The sequence below is a fragment of the Monodelphis domestica genome, chromosome 3, assembly GCF_027887165.1.
Source record: "Monodelphis domestica isolate mMonDom1 chromosome 3, mMonDom1.pri, whole genome shotgun sequence".
Lineage (NCBI taxonomy): Eukaryota > Metazoa > Chordata > Mammalia > Didelphimorphia > Didelphidae > Monodelphis > Monodelphis domestica.
In genome coordinates this window covers 74777020-74797138 of record NC_077229.1, presented here as the reverse complement: position 1 = coordinate 74797138, position 20119 = coordinate 74777020, and the positions used below count along the sequence as shown (strand labels likewise).

General features: G+C 48.9%; 1 protein-coding gene across 1 annotated transcript in view; it reads left to right on the top strand.

The window, feature by feature from the left end:
• Positions 1-19522, top strand: part of MEF2B (myocyte enhancer factor 2B) — a 29626-nt gene extending 10104 nt beyond the window's left edge. Inside the window, exons 2-9 of the mRNA XM_007489289.2 lie at positions 12619-12691; positions 13954-14157; positions 14945-15079; positions 17014-17197; positions 17391-17539; positions 17656-17767; positions 18202-18313; positions 18727-19522. Of these exons, the coding sequence (XP_007489351.2) occupies positions 12638-12691; positions 13954-14157; positions 14945-15079; positions 17014-17197; positions 17391-17539; positions 17656-17767; positions 18202-18313; positions 18727-18973 (1197 nt within the window). The 5' untranslated portion in view covers positions 12619-12637 and the 3' untranslated portion in view covers positions 18974-19522. The remainder of the gene's footprint in view (positions 1-12618; positions 12692-13953; positions 14158-14944; positions 15080-17013; positions 17198-17390; positions 17540-17655; positions 17768-18201; positions 18314-18726) is intronic.
• The last annotated feature ends 597 nt before the right edge of the window (positions 19523-20119 follow it).

The window sequence follows — 20119 nt, the reverse complement described above, 5'->3', positions numbered from 1 at the left end:
AGAATGCTGGAAGGAAGCTTTGTTGGGAGATGGTTACCACAGGCCAGGGGAGGTTTGATGGCAGTGGGACTAGAGAGGACAGATGTGATGGATGGCATTCTAAATCCTAAGCACCTTCCCAGCTCTAACATTGTGTGAACTATTGTCTCCCATATTCCATGTTCTAAGGTCCCCCTCAGCTCAGATCTATGTTCTAAGGATGTTCCCAGCACTGCCATTTGGTGTTCTAAGGTGGAAGGGGACCATTCTTAGCTCTGAGGTTCCAGAAGCTTCCTAGCATTCTCCTCTTGGGATGATATCACAACAGAGACTATGGTGAAGTGAGGCTAGGGGGAAAGCATATGGGATAGTGGGAAAAGTGCTAGATTTGAAGTCCAAAGATCTGAGTTCATATCCTATCCTTATCTCTTAGTTCCTGTGTGGTATTTGGCAAGTTATTTTACATTCTTCATTTGCAAAAAGTAAAGGGTTGAGCCAGACCCAGTGATGGGAGGTCCTAGGTTAAAGTTTGGCCTCTGATATTTGCTAACTGTGTGCCCCTGGGCAAGTCATTTAATCCCCATTACTAGCCCTTACCACTCTTCAGCCTTGGAACCAATACACAGTAATGATTCTAAAATGGAAGGTGAGGGAAAAGGAGAAAGAAAGAAAGAAAGAAAGAAAGAAAGAAAGAAAGAAAGAAAGAAAGAAAGAAAGAAAGAAAGAAAGAAAGAAAGAAAGAAAGAAAGAAAGAAAGAAAGAAAGAAAGAAAGAAAGAAAGAAAGAAAGAAAGAAAGAAAGAAAGAAAGAAAGAAAGAAAGAAAGAAAGAAAGAAAGAAAGAAAGAAAGAAAGAAAGAAAAGTTGGAGATTCTGCTTCAGAGAAGCTCTTAGAGCTTGAGGTCAAGTGTGGACTGAATTGTCACCCCCTCCTTCCTGGTACTAGGTGTGGGAAAGAGGATGGGGGAGGAGACGACGGAGCTAGCGTGAACCCTAGGCAGAATGATAGTGATGGAGAAGGAGTAGAAGGGAACAAAAAAAGCAGAAGTGAGAGACAGGTTGACTGGGGCTTCTTGGGGAGGTTGGTAGGCAGCAAGCTCAGGACTGGCCCCCCGGGGGCCCTGGCTGAGGGTATGGGGGGAAGCAGTCCCTCCCCCGCTACTACACCAGCGAATCAGGGTGGAAGGGTTGCCTCATGCAACCCACGCCCCAGTTTCATCAGCCGATCCCTGAGCTGCTCATTAGAGGAGACAGGAAGGGCCACCGGGCGGGACCCCCCTCCCCTGCCATTCCTGGGCTCCCTGAAGGGGGGAGGGACCCCAGCTGTTCGAGACTGCCCCCCCTCCCGTCCGTGGGAGCTCTTCCCTGGACCTGGCTTCCAAAGAGGCCTCCCAGAATGAGGCTGAGGAAGGGTGTTTGGGGTGCAGAGGATGGGGAGAGCCCAGATGCTTGCTCTTGACATCCTGTGGTGCTGAGGAGAGAGGCTCGGAGGACTCAGAACCCAATGGCTCTCGGGAGATTTTCTAATTGAACCCACCCTTTGACAAAGGAGGAAACCTGAGATTGGGGCTCCGAAAGGGCAAACCGTGGCCCCGGGCCCCGGAGCTAGTAAGTGGCAGCTGGGACTGGAACCTGGCTTCCTCTTCCCCTGCTGCTCCTCGTTTGGGAGAAGAAGTGAATTTTCTCATTGGACTCTGCCTCTGGTTGGATGTCCACCCTTGGGTGGCCAGGTGGGAGCTTCTTCCTGTGAAGTGTTTCCAGAACCCCTCTTTAACCAGCACCCTTTTAGCTACGTGATTCAAAGATGTCCGGCCAACTCCCCCACTTACTGACTGCGGGTCCCAGGACTAGTCAGTCTGTGAGACAACTTTGAAACTTTACGCTTCCTTTCAGCTCTGAAAAACTATGATTCAATGATCTTCTCTTTATAACATCCCCTGCATTTCACACCTCCTGGGGAAACCGAGGCTCAGACTTGAGGAAATGACTTCCCTAAGGTCTCTCAGAAGAGAGTGACAAGACTCAGATTCAAATCTGGACTCTTTCTGTCCAGTGTTTTTTTCCTGCTTCACCAGACCCTTGGAGAGTCTCCAGAAGAAGGAGCAGAAGGGAGAATCCCCCAGCCTGTCCAGGATCGGGAACAATTGGACAAGTCCTCTCCTTGATTCCCTTTCCCTGGGGCCCTTCCCCAGCCCTCCTTCATTCCTGCTCCTGGTTCAGCTGCTTGGAACAGCCCAGGTTTCCCCAGGGCAAGGTCTTCTTGCTCTCTGTACCAATTAGACAGCAAAGGGGAAGTTTTCTTTCACTGTCAGGAGGGAAATGACCCATAAACAGGTTGTGACTTTGTATAGTGGGGAAAAAAAACCCTGATTTGAGGTCAGAGGACAAGATTCTGCCTGTATGACTTTGGGCAAGTCCCACTCCTACCCCCTGATCCTTTGGTCCAATAAAGGCAGCCAGATAGGTAAGGAGGGGCCAGGGGGCCCAGCTCCATCTTTGCAGGAAGCCAGACCCCTGAGACTCCAATCCAGCCCACCCCAACCCACAGTGATGGGTCTCAGAGAGGGGAAAGCCAAGAGGCACAACTGCCTCACTGGGTGGATGGAGGCTCCAAGACAGAAACAGGGAGTCCAATATGGGGGAAGAGGGGATTGTAGAGAGCAACAGGGAGCCTCTTGAGGGAACTGGGGTTCAGCAGAGAAGATAACAAGGGGGTAGCTAGATGACTCAGTGGATAGAGAGCCAGACTTGGAGACGGGAGGTCCTGGGTTCAAATGTGACCTTGGACACTTCTTACCTGTGTGATCCTGAGCAAGTCCTCTGAGCCCCATTGCCTACCCCTTACAGCTCTTCTGCCTTGGAACCAGTACTAAGAGAAAAGGTTTTTTTAAGGAAAGAAAAGATAACAGGACACTAGAGACCCAGATTTTATAGATGAAGAAAGGTAAGCCGAGACAGGCAGATCGATTTGTCTGCAGTCGCACAATTGTCCCGAGGTGAGATTTGAATCCAGTTCCTCCAGAATCCAAGCCATCCACTTTGTACACTGGATCACATTGCAATTGATCCCTGAGACAACCAGGGCAGGATCACTTGGAGGAAGACACTGGACATGGCCAATAAATTCACAGCTCCAGAGCTGGAAGGGGCTACCACCTTCCGTCCCCTTATTATACGCTTGAAGAGATGGAGCCCAGGAAATTAAATTATCTCCCCAAGGCCACACTGAGTAGATCACAGGGTCAGGATTCGAACCTTGTACCTGAATCCAAATTTATCCTTTGTCAGAGGATAGGTTCCTTGGGGGCAGAAGGGGTGGAATGAGGGGAAAGAGGATGCCTAAAGGAGATAGAAGATTCACTGGGGTGGAATTTATGGGGAAACAGAGTCAGAAATGGAGGTTTTCCTTTGTCCCAGGAATGGTTTGACTCCCAATGGTGACAGCCTGAGGAAGCTGCTCTTTTTCTTTGTTCTTTTTTTCTTTTTAAACCCTGACCTCTGTCCAAAGATCAGCTCTAAGAAAGAAGATCAGCAAGAGCCAGGCTAAGAGGGTTAAGTGACTTGCCCAGGGTCACACAGCCAGGAAGTATTTGAAGTCCTATTTGAACCTAGATTCTCCTGTCTGCAGGCCTGGCACTCTATCCACTATACTACCTTGCTGTCTGGAGGCAGTTGCCCATTGGCTTCTCCATTTTTTATTAAGATGCCCTTTCCCTAAACCCCTCAGAGGTAAGGCTGCCTCCTTCCCCTGGGACAGGGCATCACTGCTGGCCCTACCTTTGGAGGTCCAGGCCTCCCAGACCATGCCTTTGGCCCTACCAAGGGTCAGAGCAGCTGGAAGGGAAGGGGCAGCCTTAGCTCCGAGGGGCCTGGACACCTGCTAAGTCTCCGTTCCAGAGCCTTCACGCTCCCTCCCCCACCCCTGCCCCATTGCCTTTGGCACACGTGGGACCAGAGCAGGTTTAAAAGCAGCCGTGCCTGTGAGCACCCTCCTGCTAGACCTGGGTGACTCCAGGGTTTGCATGAAGCCAGCTCTCAGATTTGCATGCGTATTTATAAAGAAGTCTCGGCCTCCTGCACTGGTCTGCGGTCCCCCTCCTCTGCCATCACACCTGGAGCCTCGAAGGGTTAACCCTATCGATTTGCATATGGCCTTATTTCTGGTCAGAGGGGGGCAATGAAGCTCTGAAGTACAGGAAGCAAAATGCATTCATTCAACAAATTCAATGGTTCTGAGGGAGTGTGTTGCAATGGCGAGGGCCCCAGACTGAAGGCCAGGAGACATGGTCTTGATTCCCTTCTGGGACACTGAGCAAATCACTTCATTTCTCGCTCCCTTCAATATTTCAAGGCCTAACGGCTCCCCAGTGTGTCGGTTATCACATCTGCTTTACATGCAGAAGGTCCTGGGTTCGAGCCCCCGTGGAACCAAACAAAAAGAAAAATTATCAAGTATTTGAAGGTCTGCTGTGTGGGAGAGAGGGGAGACTTTCTGCTCTGCTCCACAAGGCAGAACAAGGAGCAGAAATTATAGAGACTGATTTAGGATCAAGGCAAGAAGACTTTTCCCCTTTAAAAAATGTAATTAATTAATTGTTTTCAGTTACATGTAGAAACAATTGTTTTTTAAAGGATATTTTCCATGATTCATGTTCTTTTCCTCCTCTTCCCCAAACCCCCTCCCGGAGCCAATGAGCAATTCCCCTGGGTTTTACATGTGTCCTTGATCAAGACCTATTTCCATATTATTGATGTTTGCATTAGGGTGATCACTAGAGTCTACATCCCCAATCATATCTCCATCGACCCATGTGATCCAGAAGTTGTTTTTCTTCTGGGTTTCTGCTCCCACAGTTCTTTCTCTGGATGTGGACAGCTTCTTTCTCATAAGTCCCTCAGAATTGTCCTGGATCATTGCATTGCCACTAATGGAGAAGTCCATTACATTTGATTGTGCCACAGTGTATCAGTCTCTGTGTACAATGTTTTCCTGGTTCTGCTCCTCTCACTCTGCATCACTTCCTGGAGGTTGTTCCAGTCCACATGGAATCCCTCCAGTTCATTATTCCTCTGAGCACAATAGTATTCCATCACCAACAGATACCACATGTTCAGCCATTCCCCAATTGAAGGGCATCCCCTCGTTTTAGGAACAATTTTTGAAAATAGTTTTCTGACATTTTAGTATTCAGAATTTCTCCCTCCTTTCCTTCCCCCTCTCCTGGACATGGTAAAGGCTAATATGGTTATACCAGGGCTGTCATGCAATGCGTATTTCCATATTGCTCATGCTGGGACAGAAGACACATATCACACATACAATAAGACCTTTCCTAATAATTAGAACCAACACCATTCTGGAGGGCAGTTTGGAACTATGTCCAAAGGGCTATAAAACTGTGCATACCTTTTGATCCTATCATAAAGACCCACTACGGGATCTTTATACCAAAGAGATCACAAAAAAGGGGAAAGGACCTGCTTGTACAAAATATTTATAAGCAATTCTTTTCAGGGTGACAAAGAATTGGAAATGGAGGAGATACTCGGCAGTTGGGGAATGGCTGCACAAATTGTGGTATCTGTTGGTGATGGAATACTATTGTGCTCTAAGGAATGATGAACTGGATGATTTCAGAAAGAGCTGGAAAGACCTCCATGAACTGATGTGGAGTGAGATAAGCAGAACCAGGAGAACATTATACCCAGGAACAGCAATATTGTACAACGATCAAATGTGAAAGACTTAGGTATTCTTGGCAATAAAATGGTGGAGGACCATTTTGAAAGACATGACAAGGAATGCTATCCACCTCCAGAGAAAGAACTGTAGGAGTCAGAAGCAGATCAAAGTATACTATCTTCCACATTAGTTTATTTACAGTTTTACTCGGAGGGTTTGGTTTTAAATGAGTATTCTCTTACAACAATGACCAATGTAGAAGTTAGAAAACAAAAAAGAGCCAGGCAAATGTAGAAGGGGCTCTCCTTGAAAGGGATGGGCTCTTCCTTATTGACGGCTTTCAAGTCAGGGCTTCCAGCATGCCTGAGTCTTCCCCATCCTGAAAAACCCCTGATTAGATCCTACCCTCCCTTCAAGGCGTCCCCTACATGCCTCTTCTCTTTCACTGCAGAATTCCCAGGAAGAGCTGTCCACACTCATTATCTCTTCTTCTCGGGCAATCATCACTCAACTGAGACTGTGTTCTCCAGAGTTACCAATGATCTCTTAACTGGGAAATCCAAGGACCTTTCTCAGTCTTTGCCCTTAATAACGCTGAAAGAACTGATCCTGCTTCTCTCCTCGATAACTTTCTCCTTTCTGGGTTTCTGTGCCATAGCCTTCTCTTGGTTCTTCTCTTACCAATTTGACTAATTCTCAGTTCCCTTTGCCAGCTCGCCATGCATGCCATGTCCCCAAATCGTAGATTTACCCCAAACTCTGTCCTGGGCTCTCTTCTCTGTTCCCTCTATACTCTCACTTGGTGACCACATCCAGATCCCACGAGGTTAATGATCACTCAGCTCTGTACATCTACCTCCCGTCTCTCTTGAATAACCACATCACAATGGCCTGCTGGACATTTGGAATGGAACGGCCTACAGACATCCCAGATTCCACTTTTCAAAACCCAATGTGCTATTTTTCCTCCCCAAACCCACTCCTCTCCTGACCTTCTGTTTGTGTTGAAGCCCCACCATCCTTCCAGTTGGATTCCAATTGAAGCTCCTCACTTCACTCATCCCATGTATCATCGGCTGCCTCCAGCCAAGATCATCATCTCTCCCTCCAGAACACCTCTCGGACGTGTCCCTTTCTCTCCACTCATGCAACCACAAACACAGTTCAAGCCTCATCTTTTGCTTGGACTTCTGCTACGACCTTCAAGTTGGGCTCCCTGCCTCAAGCTTCTTCCCACTCCCTTCCATCCTCCACCCTTCTGACAAGGCAATTTTCTCTAGGCAGAGTTCCCACTGTGTTGTTCTCCTACTCAGTAAACTCCAGTGGCTCCCTATTACTTCTGGGATCAAATATAATGTCCTTCCCAATCCAACCCAACCCTTCCTACCTTTCCAGACATATGCAGTATTTCCCTTCAGGCATTCTGTGGTCCAACCAAACCACCCCTTCTTCCTTCTCTGGGCCTCTGCAGTGGCTGTCTGTCCCTTTTACCCAAAATGCTCACTTTCTTTACTTTGAGCATTTAGAATCTTTCAAGGCTAAGCCCCCGTATCAACTTCTACCTGAAGCTTTTCCTGGTCTCCCCAGATGCTTCCCCACCCAACCCCCAGATTTTCTTGCATTTCTTTTAAGTGTGTGCATATGTGTGTATATGCACATAGTATACATACCTGTAGTTCACAATCTAGTGGGGGGAGACTATATGTGTATATACATACATATGTGTGGGTTTGGGGTGTCAGGATGTCTAAGGAGGACTAGTGCCTCTGCTATGAGGGCTTGCTGAGCCCTCCTTTGGGGTTCACTTACTCCCCACTCCCGCCCAGTCTATCTCCTGTGGCTCCTAGAAGCTCTAGCATGCACGGTGGCCACCTTCCTGGTAAAACCTTCTTGAGAGATGGGCCAAACCAGGTTGAAGCTAGCAGACAGGCTCCAAACATGTTGGCGACTTGGGGGAGTGTCTGCCCCAAGCATGCGAGGACTTCCCCAGTTGGAATGGGCAGATAGGAGAATTTGTTCCAAAGACCACAGCAGAGAGCTTAGAGCTTGGCTAGACATGGAGGACGCCAAGGTCAGTCACGGCATCCGGGGCCATCGCCGGATTTATTTTGTTAGTGGATTTGGGAAGATTTGGGAAGAGAGGCTAAATGAGGTTGATGATGTTGTGCAACTCTGCCTCGCTGAAGTCCAGTTCATGCACAAGTCAACACATAACCCCCGATGTCTTAATTCTCTTTCAAAAATGAAGGATGGGTGCAGCTCAGTAGTTTAGTGGATTGAAAATCAAGCCTGGAGTCAAGAGGTCCTGGGTTCAAATTTGGTCTCAAACACTTCCTAGCTGTGTGATCCTAGGCAAGTCACTTAACCCAATTTGCCTAACCCTTGCCTTTCTGTCTTAGAGTTGTTACTGAGACAGAAAGTAAGGGTTAAAAAAAAAACCACAAAGGACAAAGAACAATATATTATATGCGTTCGTGTGTATATTATATTCATATGTGTACATGTGTTTAATATATGCACATATGTGTTGCCCTTGAGAACAAACTCACATTTACTTTATATGATCTGTGTCAGGATAAAGGAATAAGAATTAAGCTTGTGGTTTTACCCATTTAGGGAACTCCCAGGTGAGGAAACTTCACCTCCTGACATAGGCGAGTCTAGAGCACTGAGATTCATTTGCCCAGGGTCACTCAGCTGACATGTGTCCGAGACATAATGCAAAGTAGGTTGACGTGGCTTGGTTTGTCCACCAGCTCTCTCTTCATCACTCCGTGCTGCCTCTTACCTAGTATATTGTTGGCATTTAATAGATGCTTGTTTCCTTCCCTCATAATAATAATAATTAGCATTTTAGGTCCAAAAAGCACTTTGCAAATGTTATCTCATCTGATCCTCACAAGTATTCTGGGAAATAAATTTTATCTTCCCCATTTTATAGATGAGGAAACTGAGGCAGACAGAGATTAAGTGACTTGCCCGGGGTCATACACCTAGATACTATCTGAGGCTAGATTGGAACTCAGGTTTCCTTGAGTCTAGGACCATTGTTCTACCCTCCGTGCCACCCACATCATTACTGATTGATTGAAACCGAGGAAGATTAAGGAATAACTCTGAGTTTCATGACCTGAATTTCTTAGGGCTCTTGAGGATGGCATGTGTGAGCGTGTACATCATTAGAGGGAACTGGGTGGAGTCGGGGGCACATAGATCCAACCCAGGCCCCCTTGACTCGCTAGCTTTAGCCAGAGCCCAAAGCAAAAACTTTCCTTCTGGATCCCAATAGAGGGGGAAGACTCCAAGAGAAGCCTCCCCAAGAGAGCCTGAGGCCCCGAAGCAGGATGGCTCATTGGTAGTGGTTTTCTCCCTCCCCAGCAGCCAGGGCTTTATGGTGAGGGGAGAGCCTATTGTCCCTCTTCCCCGCTTCCTCCTCCCCTGAGAGAACTAGCATGGTGGTTTAGAGGGAACCCCAGATTTGGAGTCAGAAGCCCAGGACTCCATCCTGGCTACCCTAGTAGAGTCACTTCTCCTCTTACCATAGTCTCCTCATCTATCTGTCAAATGAGGGGATGGAACGGAGGACTTCTGGAAGCCTCTCCAGGCCTGGATCTTGGGGAGTTGGAGGCTAGTGAGGGTCCCCCAAACGGGGCCATTCATTCACTGATCCCTTGAGGGTGCTCAGGACGTTTAACGTGGAGGGGTTAAGGATGGTGATGGGGCAGGGGAATAGGGTGAGGACATCCTCAAGTGTTTGAAGGGGTCACACATGCCTTTGTTTTCAGCTGGGACCCAGAAATCAGGAGAAACAACAACAAAAAGCCGGGTGGGAATCATAGAAGATTTTATAGCTCAAGGGAAAACTTCAGTGGGCCATAGCTCTAAGGCTGGAAGGGACCACAGGGGCCAATGAATTCAACCCCCTCATTTGACACATGAGGTAACTGAGGTCTATAAGGGGAGAAGCAACCTTCCCAAGAGCATGTAGGGAGGAAATGGAAGAGCCAGTATTGGAGTTGGGGTCCTCCAGCGCCAGTATCCTAACCTCAAGGCTCCTTGAGTCCAGGGCCATTGTTTGATCCACCATTCCCCCGCATTGTACCACGCTGCCCCTCTTCGCAGTCAGAGTTGTCCTGAAGGGTAAGGGTCTCTCTGGGGAGGTAGGAAGTTGCTCAGTCAGAGTCTGGATAACCACTTGTGGCATGTGTTGGAAGGGATTGCAGGTCCAGTTTGAAAAAGATGCTCCATGACCTCCCCTGTTCCATAGACTATGATGGTAGACTCCCCCACCCCTTCCCTAGCTCCTCTCTCCTGGGTGATGGGCCCTCGTGGACTCAGGGGCCAGCTGGGAAGGAAGACTGGCACTTTCCCTTGGGAAGGGAGGGGGCACAGCTCCCCATGTCACCAGGCTCCCCTAGGGGCCAGGCGGGGGTGGAAGGACGAGACCCAGGCCGTGGGAACACTGTGGTTTCCGTCCAGGATTAAAATTAGCCCTGATGTTAAATTTAGTACCAACCCCAGAATTGAGACTGGACTCCAGCTTTGTCCCTCCCACCTCTGGGCCTTTGGCTTCCCCAGGCATAGTTTGAAGAATCCTGGGCTTGGGAGTAGGAGATCTGGGTTCAAATCACAACTCTTCTGCTTACCTCCTTATTTGTATTGGAAGCCTATCCCTTATTTAGAGACTTCCAGTGATGGGCAACTCACTACTCTGATTTTGGACATTCCATAAGAAGGGTTGTGAGGTCCCTTCCCTCTTGGGATGTCTGTGTGACCTTTAGAAAAGTCTATGAGCCTCATTTCTCATCTCTAAAAGGAGAGAGTTGGATTAGATGACCCAAAGGGTCTTCCAACTCTAATATTCTATGACCCAATGAGAGGTGGATGGGACATACTACAGAGGAAAGAGTCTCCCAGGACTTCTTTCCACCCCTTCAAGACCCCCAGCCTTCTCGGATGCAGAAGGTAAATAAAGGTCTATGAATCCCATCAGTCCCTCTTTCCCAAAATACCCAAACTGGCTAAGGCTTGGTGAGATGATGCTTTCTCCTTCCACCCCCTCTGCTTCTCTCACGCTACCCAGATGACTCCATTTAGACATGATGGTGGCTGGTCCCAGCTCTGCTTCCGGAGCCTATCCATATATTTAGCTTCTGTGGGTGGGAGTTGGAGGGGAGGTGAAAAAAATTATAACTGTCCTCCAGCCCAAACATCCTAAAGAATTTCCCCCCTATTTTGTTGACCATGTGACCTTGGGTAAGTCACTTCCAGTGACTTCTAGCCTCTGCTTGAAGACTTCTCTTAACAGGGAACTCTTTATCTATCAAGGCAATCTATCTTATTTGGGTAGCCCTAATTTTAGACATTTTATTTGACATTGAACAATTGAACACAATAGAGCTTTTGTCTGTTGTTCTATGGTTAGCCTCCAGGGGTCAAAACTAAACCCCTCTTCAAATAACAGTCCTTCAAATACTTAAAAACAATTATCATGCCCCCCCCCCCAGTTTCCTCTTCTTTCTAAGCATCTTTGGTCCACTAACCCATTGTCCTATAACAAGTTCCCCTCATCCTTCTGATTGTGCCTCTCCCCAGTATGCTCCAGTTGTCACTGGTCTTCCTAACATGGGGCCCTCAGAGCAGAACTCAATACTCCAGAGTCAGGGAAGAGGGGAACAGGACCCCCATTTCTGTCCTTCTGGGCTCTGGGCCTTTCTAAATGCAGCTTAGCATGGCTGTGCCATATGCTGGACTCACACTGAGCTGGCAGTCTGCCCAAATCTGCAAGCCTTTATCCTAAGAACAGGCGTGCTCCATCTTTAAAATGAAAGGGTTGGACTTTGTGAGCTAGAAAATCCCGCACACCTGACATCTAAGGCATTCTGTACCCTAAGGGTCCTCCCAGCTCTGACATTCTCTGTTCTAAGCTCCCTCCCAGCTCTGACATTCTCTGTTCTAAGCTCCCTTCCAGCTCTGCCATTCTCTGTTCTAAGCTCCCTCCCAGCTCTGACATTCTCTGTTCTAAGCTCCCTCCCAGCTCTGACATTCTCTGTTCTAAGCTCCCTCCCAGCTCTGACATTCTCTGTTCTAAGGACTCTTCCAGCTCTGACATTCTCTGTTCTAAGTGTTCTCCCAGCTCTGACATTCTCTGTTCTAAGTTTTCTCCCAGCTCTGACATTCTCTGTTCTAAGCTCTCTCCCAGCTGTGACATTCTCTGTTTTAAGCTTCCTCCCAGCTCCGACATTCTCTGTTCTAAGCTCCTTCCCAGCTCTGACATTCTCTGTTCTAAGCTCCTTCCCAGCTCTGACATTCTCTGTTCTAAGCTCCTTCCCAGCTCTGACATTCTCTGTTCTAAGCTCCTTCCCAGCTCTGACATTCTCTGTTCTAAGCTCCCTCCCAGCTCTGACATTCTGTTCTAAGATCTCTCCCAGCTCTGACATTCTCTGTTTTAAGCTCCCTCCCAGCTCTGACATTCTCTGTTCTAAGCTTCCTCCCAGCTGTGACATTCTCTGTTCTAAGATCCCTCCCAGCTCCAACATTCTCTGTTCTAAGCTTCCTCCCAGCTGTGACATTCTCTGTTCTCAGGATCCTCTCACCTCTGACATTCTATGTTTCATGTCCCAAGAGTCCACTTGGGTGACATTCTTTGTACCTTTTTGTTTGTTTGTTTATTGGATGGCATTGCTAAGCAGATAACCAGGCCCTGAAGAGGTGGACCCTGGGTAGATCAGTTTTGCTCCTGGAACTAGGTTTAGACTAACACTTTACACCAGATACCATCCAATAAGTTCCAAATCGATGCATAACGTAAATATTTTTAAATCCCATCTTTTTTTTTCCATAAAAGAAAAGAAAAGGGAGTACCTTTCAGTTTTGCTCAGAAGACAGGCACATTGCATGGTAGTGAATGGTTTGAAAAGCCTTAAGCTTACTCAGTCCTCTCTTTTCCCATCTGTAGCCTGTGCCCGGACCAAACCATGGGAAGGAAAAAAATCCAGATCTCCAGAATTCTAGATCAACGAAACCGTCAGGTAAGGAGGTAGAGGGAGAAAGGGGGAAGAAGCCACCTCTGCTTTCCATGGAGGCTGGAGTTTTTAGCGTCCCCATTACACAGGGGGCTTGCTCAGCCCTGGGAGGAAGGCAGGAGAAGGACCACCATCTCCATTTTACAGTTGGAGATACTCAGCGGTAGAGAAGGGAAGTGATTTACCCAAGATCCAGCAGCAAGTTATTTGGTCTCCTGCCTCTTGGGCCCGAGATTTCTCTCTAACACCCTCATCCTTCCTCTCTGCTTCACGTTTGGCAATGACAAAGCCTGTCCTGTCCCAAGTTCTATCTTAGAATTTATACTACGTGTTGGTCCCAAGGCAGAAGAGCAATAAGAGCTAGGCAATGGGGGTTAAGTGATTTATCCAGGAAGTGTCTGAGGTCAAATTTGAACCCAGGACCTCCTTTCTCCAGGTCTGGTTCTCTATCCATTGAGCCACTTAGCTGCCCCTGAATCAGGGGCTTTTCAAAGAGATCAGGACAGTACACTCAGAGGCTGGGAAAATTGAAGCCCAGAGAAATGAATTCATTTGCTTGTAATCTCAGAGTGGGTTGGTAGCAGAACCAGGACTAAAACAGAGTGTGGTCATGGAGGCTCCAGAGCACAGAGGGAGAGGTTTCAAGAGCTGGGAATAGGAGCAGGGAATAGCAAAGTGGCTCAGTAGATAAAGAGCCAGACCTACAGACAGAAGGTTGTAGGTTCAAATCTGGCCTCAGATACTTTCTAGATGTGTGATCCTGGGCAAGTCATTTAATTCCCATCACCTAGCCCTTGCCATTCTTCTTCCTTGGAACCAATATTTAGTGTGGATTCTATTTATTTCTTTACTTTTTACCAATTATACATGTAATAACAAATTTCCACATAAGTTTTCCAAAGTCAAATTGTCTCCCTCCCTTCTTTCCTCCCCACTCCTGGAGCTGGCAAGCCATTCCATCTGGGTATACGTGCATTATCACATAAAAACATTTCCATTTTAGTATTACTTCTGAGATGAGAGGTAAGGGTTTCAAAAAAGAGAGAGCTGGGGGCCTGGGGCAGATGGGAGGGGGTAGTCCAACTTTCTTATCCTCATAAAGCCCCGATGGAGTGAAACCAGTTAGAGAAAGTAAGGGGGAGTTTGAGATTCCCAGAGGTTCTGGGAGGGACCCAGGTGTCCGAGCCAGGGACCGCATTGAACAAGTGGAACGAGCCACTCAGGGCTGAGCCTGCCTCTCTCTCCTCATCCGTGTGTCTGGGCCCCAGGTGACCTTTACCAAGAGGAAGTTTGGGCTGATGAAGAAAGCCTACGAACTGAGCGTTCTCTGCGACTGTGAGATTGCCCTCATCATCTTCAACAGTGCCAACCGCCTGTTTCAGTACGCCAGCACCGACATGGACCGAGTGCTGCTCAAGTACACCGAGTACAGTGAGCCCCACGAGAGCCGCACCAACACAGACATCCTCGAGGTGACTCAGTGCCTGCCCCTCTGGACCCGGGAGGCAAGATGGAAGGTCTCTAGTGGCCCCTCAAGCCTCTGTGGTCCATGTTCTCAGCATCTCCTCATCTCTGATACTGTTCCCAGCTCTGATGCTGGGTTCTACGAGTCTCTCCACTCTAACGTTCTTTGTTCTGGGGTCACTCCAGCTCTAACATTCTGGGTCTCATTCAGCTCCAACATTCTCTGTGCTATGATCCCTCCAAATCCCTTCTGGATTCTAAAATCCCTCCCAGGGCTAACAAGTCCTAAATTCTCATTCAACTTTTTAAATTTTAACCCTTATCTTCTGTCTTAGAATATTGATTCCAAGGCAGAAAAGTGGTGAGGGCTAAGCAGTTGGGACTAAGTGATGTGTCCAGGGTTGCATTGCTAGGAAATATCTGAGGTCAAATTTGAACCCAAGATTTGAACCTAGGTCTGACTCTCAGTATACTGAACCACCTAGATACCCCACTATGATTTTTTTGACTGATCTGGGCTACTCACTATTCATACCTCCCAAGCCCAAGACAGCCACATTTTGCCCTCCCTGAGACTAGGACTTCTCCCTCAGAATGGGGGATCCTCTCTGGTGGGACCCGTGTCTTCTCCCTCAATCCTGAGGCTCCCAGACTCATCATCCCAATGAAGGACACTGTCTATAAGGGGAGCTGGCATCTGATGAAACCTTGAGCCCAGGAGAACCCTGGGTTGAGATGGGTGACAGGGTCTTCCCTGCCAATGGGGCCATATCTTATTGTGTCTTCTCTCCTTAGACCCTGAAGCGGAAGGGGCTTGGCCTAGAGAGTCAGGAGCTGGAGCTGGAAGAGGGGCTGGTGGAGCCTGGAGAGAAGCTACGGCGTCTTGGGGGTGATGGAGCTGATCTAGCCCTGGTTCGACCCAGGTTTTATGTGAGTATCTCCTCTCTCAACTGAGCCTCCTCTTTTTATTTATTTTTCTTTTCTTTTTAAAACTCTTACTTTCTGTCTTTAAAAAAAATAATAATAATCGGGGGCAGCTGGGTAGCTCAGTGTGTTGAGAGTCAGGCCTAGAGACGGGAGGTCCTAGGTTCAAATCTGACCTCAGACACTTCCCAGTTGTGTGACCCTGGGCAAGTCACTTGACCCCCATTGCCTAGCCCTTACCACTCTTCTGCCTTGGAGCCAATACACAGTATTGACTCCAAGACGGAAGGTAAGGGTTTTAATAAAAAAAAATAATAATAATCCTTACCTTTTGTCCTAGAATCAATACTGTGCATTGATTTCAAGGCAGAAGAGTGGCACGGGTTAGGCAAATAGGGTTAAGTAACTTGCCCAGGGTCACACAACTAGGAAATGTTTGAGGACAGACCTCAGTGGAGGAATGGCTAAACAAAATGTGGTATATGATGGTGATGGAATATTATTTTGTTGTAAGGAATGATTAACTGGAGGATTTCAGGAAGAGCTAGAAAAACCTATGTGATGTGATGCAGAATAAAATGAGCAGAACCAGGAGAACATTGTACACAGTAACTGGTGTGGAATGATCAAATGTGATAGTCTTTGCTACAAACAGCAATACAATGATCCAGGACAATTCTGTTTTAAATTTCATTTTAAAAATATTTTTCCATGTTTCCATGATTCATGTTCTCTCCCTTCCTTCTTCCCTCCCCCCAGCCAATAAGTAATTCCACTGATTTATATAAATGTTATCACTTGATACCTATATTATTCATTTTTGTAATAGAGCAGTCTTTTAAAACCAAAACCTCAAGTTCTGCACCCATATAAGCAAGTTATAAGTGATAAGTCATATAAGTTTTTCTTTTGCATTTCTGCTCCCACAGTTCTTTCTCTGGATGTGGATAGCATTCTTTCTCATAGATCCCTCTGAATTATCCTGGGTCATTGCATTGCTGCTAGTAGAGAAGTCCATTACATTCGATTGTGCCACAGTGTATCCATCTCTGTGTGTATCCATCTCTGTGTACAATGTTCTCCTGGTTCTGCTCCTTTCACTCTGCATCACTTCCTGGAGGTTGTTCCAGTTCACATGGAATCCCTCCAGTTCATTATTCCTTTTAGCACAATAGTATTCCATCACCAACATATACCACAATTTGTTCAGCCATTCCCCAATTGATGGGCATCCCCTCATTTTCCATTTTTTGGCCACTACAAAGAGTGCAGCTATGAATATTCTTGTACAAGTCTTTTTCCTTATTATCTCTTTGGGGTACAAACCCAGCAGTGCTATGGCTGGATCAAAGGGCAGACAGTCTTTTAAAGTGATCCAGGGCAATTCTGAGGGGCTTAGGAAAAAGAATGCTGTCCACCTCCAGAGAAAAAACTGTTGGAGTAGGAATGTAGACCAAAATATAGGATTTATCACTTGTTTATTTGGGTTTATGGTTTCAGGTTTTGATTTTATAAGATTATTTGCTTACAAAAAAGAATAATATGGAAATAGGGTTTGAGTGATAATATATGTATAACCCAGTGGAACTGTTTGTCTGCTCCAGGAGGGGGAAGAAAGAGGGGAGGGAGACAACATGAATCATATAACTTTGGAAAACTTATGTGGAAATTTGTTACTGAAATAAAAGCCTCCTCCCCTTGATCACATCTGGATTCCCCCTCTCTCATCCTCACATCTGAGTACATGGAAAAGAACACTGGCTTAGCATCTGGAAAACTGGGCTCAACCATCCCTTTATTCACCCCTTTATTACTGTGTGATATGGGCATCCTTTAATTTCTCTGAGCCTCAATTTCTTTATCTGCAAAATAGGATCAATAGCTTTTTACACCAAATCTTAAACCTGACCAGTGATTCCAGCCTCCTCTTTGCCCTGCAGTCAGCTACTCCAGCTCTGCCTAGCCCTGACCTGGCATATGGGGCAGTGCCTCCCCCAGGGTCTGGGCCTGAGCCATGTGGACTGGGCGAGGCCACCCCTGGCCAAGGCCGTCCATCCCCCTTCCGTCCTGCTGCATCCAAGGCTGGTCCCCCTGTTGGCCGTTCCCCAGGACCTCTGCCTCCAGGTGAGAGTTGCAGGTGGGTGGGCCCCCCACCCCAAGCAAGGGCCAAGTAGCAAGGTAGGAAGTGGGCAGTAAGGGCTCCTCTGGGGCCAGATTAGGGCCAGTTTGGGAATTCTCAAGACTCTCAGGGTATGAGGAAGGGAGGGTAGGCTCTGTTCCCTCTTGTATACTCCCTCCTCTGCTCCTCTCTCCTCAGTGGGTCTCGGGCACCCACTCTTCTCCCCAGGCAACCTTCCTCGGGCACTGGCCAACAAGACCCCTCCCCCTCTGTATCTGACAGCTGATGGCCGGAGGTCAGACCTGCCTGGCAACCTGGCCACGCCCAGGGCAGGCCTAGGTGCCACGGTGAGTATCTGGGGGCAGTGGACATGGTCAGTAAGGAATGGGGCATTCGGCAAGAACTGGGGGTAGGAGTGATGGGGGGAGCATCGCATGTAACAGAACCCCCACTCTTCCCACAGAGGACCCTCTACGGGAGTCTCCAGAGCCCCAGCCCCATCTCGGCCCCTGGCAATGGTGGTCTCTCCAGCCATGGACTGGGGGCTTTTCCCTTTATTTCTTCTAGCCAGGCAGGTAAGACCAGACACAGACACAGACACAGACACAGACACAGACACAGACACAGACACAGACAGACACACACACACATATCCACACCCCAGTTCCCTGAGCCCCATTCAGAGGAGGACGTTGTAAGCTGCGCTCTAGCTGTGGGGATTGGGTGCAGAGAATCATCCACACTTACCCATCAATCCAGCCATTTCCTTGGCTTTGTCAAAAGTATCCTCTAAGGTGAAGGGGGGAAGGGGTCTCGGTGGCGCTGAGTGGGGGGGTTAGGGGGGGATGGATCCATGCAGGACTTTGGACTCCCAGCAACAAGATGGGAGCTTGGATTGGAATCCAGTTTGTCTCGGGCTCACCCTTCCTCCTCCTGTCTTCCTTCTATCAGTCCAGGGTCTCCCCCTAGAACACACAGTTCCAGCTGACTTTGTCCCCACTCCCTACAGAGTATGGTCATGGAGACCCCTCCCCTCACCCGGGCCTCCTCCAGCCCACGGCCCTGGTCCCCTGGCAGCCCCCCAGGGGGGACAGATCCCCCAGCTCACAGTCACACCTTAGGTGAGTATCCAAGGCCTCCGTGATTCATCCTCACCCTCCTCACCTCATCTTCAGCCCAAACTTTCCTGCCTCTCCAAGGTCTCCCGCCATAGTCCTACCTGGACTTCCTTCCCAGCCCAGGGATGGGGAAGGAGGTCTCCAGCCTATCCAGTCTGCCCCACACTCTTCCCTCGAAGGGTGCCACCTGCTGCCCCCTCCTGGGTCATGCCCACTGCCCCATGCCCCTTGTGGGGGTGAAATAAAGCTACTTCCCACGTGTCGGGTGCCCGACTCCCCAGGGAGGATGCATGGATGCCAGGTACTGATGTCTGGGGTCTGGTCCAGCTTGGAATCTCCAGAGATGCCTACAACAAGGACCTCCCCAGGGCCAGGGCCAGGGCTCGCTCAACGTGTTTTTGCTCTTGGCCCCTCAGTGTCCGCCCAGGTTCTGGCTCTGGCCCAGGTCCAGGCGAGGAGGCTCCAGTGGCCCCCGGAGGCTCTCCACCAGCCCCAGCTCTCAGCATCAAGTCAGAGCGTGTGTCCCCGGGAGCCGTGCCCCCATTGGAGCGCCCGCCATCCCGAGACGACTTCACCAAGAGTTACCAATACTCCCCAGTGGGGCTGGCCAGGCCGGGCCAGCCCCTCCGACGGCTCCATGTGGCGGACAGCTGGCCCAGATAGGGAATGGGCCGGCCCTTCCGCCCTAGGGCGACCCCCTGGCCACCTCTCTGGGTGCCCCTCCACCCTCAGGATTCCTGCCTCTGTCTGTGTGTCTGTCCCTACCCGAAGGGGAGAGATGGAGAAAACCTCCTTCAGGGAGAGGCCTGACCAGTGCAGGGACCCCCACCCTGCACCCTGTGTGGAAGGGCTTGAGTCCAGTCCAGCCCAATCCTAGGCAAAGAGAAGGGTGAAGGAAAGAATGGCAAGAGCTGGCGAAGGTGAAGGTTGGTAGGGGGACCCCTCTAGTGTTTCACTGACTCCCCCAGTCAGAGTTCAAGGCTGGACTGATTGAGACCAGGGGATTCAGAATTGGAGCTTCTCCCTGCTTCCCCCCATGATTCAAGGCCTGCCTGGGGCAGTCCCTAACTGTGCCCTCTGTGTTCACTTTGATTTGCCTCTATTGGTCTTCTGTGTGCCCACGTGCCCTGTGCCCATCCCCTGTTTCTCCTCCGGGCTGATCTCACTCCCCTCTTGTAACCAATAAAAACCAAAAAAGTGCTTGGGAATAAAGACTGCCCCAGTCCTCTGCTCCTCCTCCCCAGTCTCCTCTGGGAGCCTGGATCTCCTGGAGGTGGCCAGGTCAGGCTTGGAAGAGTAAAGGGCCCCCTGGGGCCAGGGACTTCTGGGAGCTGCTCTCTGTGCAGTGGCCATTAAACCCCAAACCTCCTGTCTCTGGGGCAGAATCTCCACTCCGCTACCCATTAACCAAGACCCCGATCAAGTCACTTCTCTTTAGGTCTCAATTTCCTCCTCTGTAAATGGGGGTGGGGTGGGAGGAAGAGGTGGATGAGATGGCCTTTGATACTATGATCCTCTGGGCTTCCTAAAACTCCCACGGCTGGGGGGTGGCTGGATAGCTTAGTGGGCTGAGAGTCAAGCCAAGAAACAGGAGGTCCTGGGTTAAAATATGTCCTCAGACACTTATAACTGTGTGACCCTGGGTAAGTCACTTGACTCCCATTACCTAACAAGTAAGAGTTACAAAGCAAAACAAAACAGGATACATAAAGTCAGAGGTAGAAAGAGCAGGACATGAGGGGGAGATGGAGGGTCTTCCACTTTGACTCATTGCAGGGAGTTTAAAAATGGGGGCAGTGTGAGATAAGA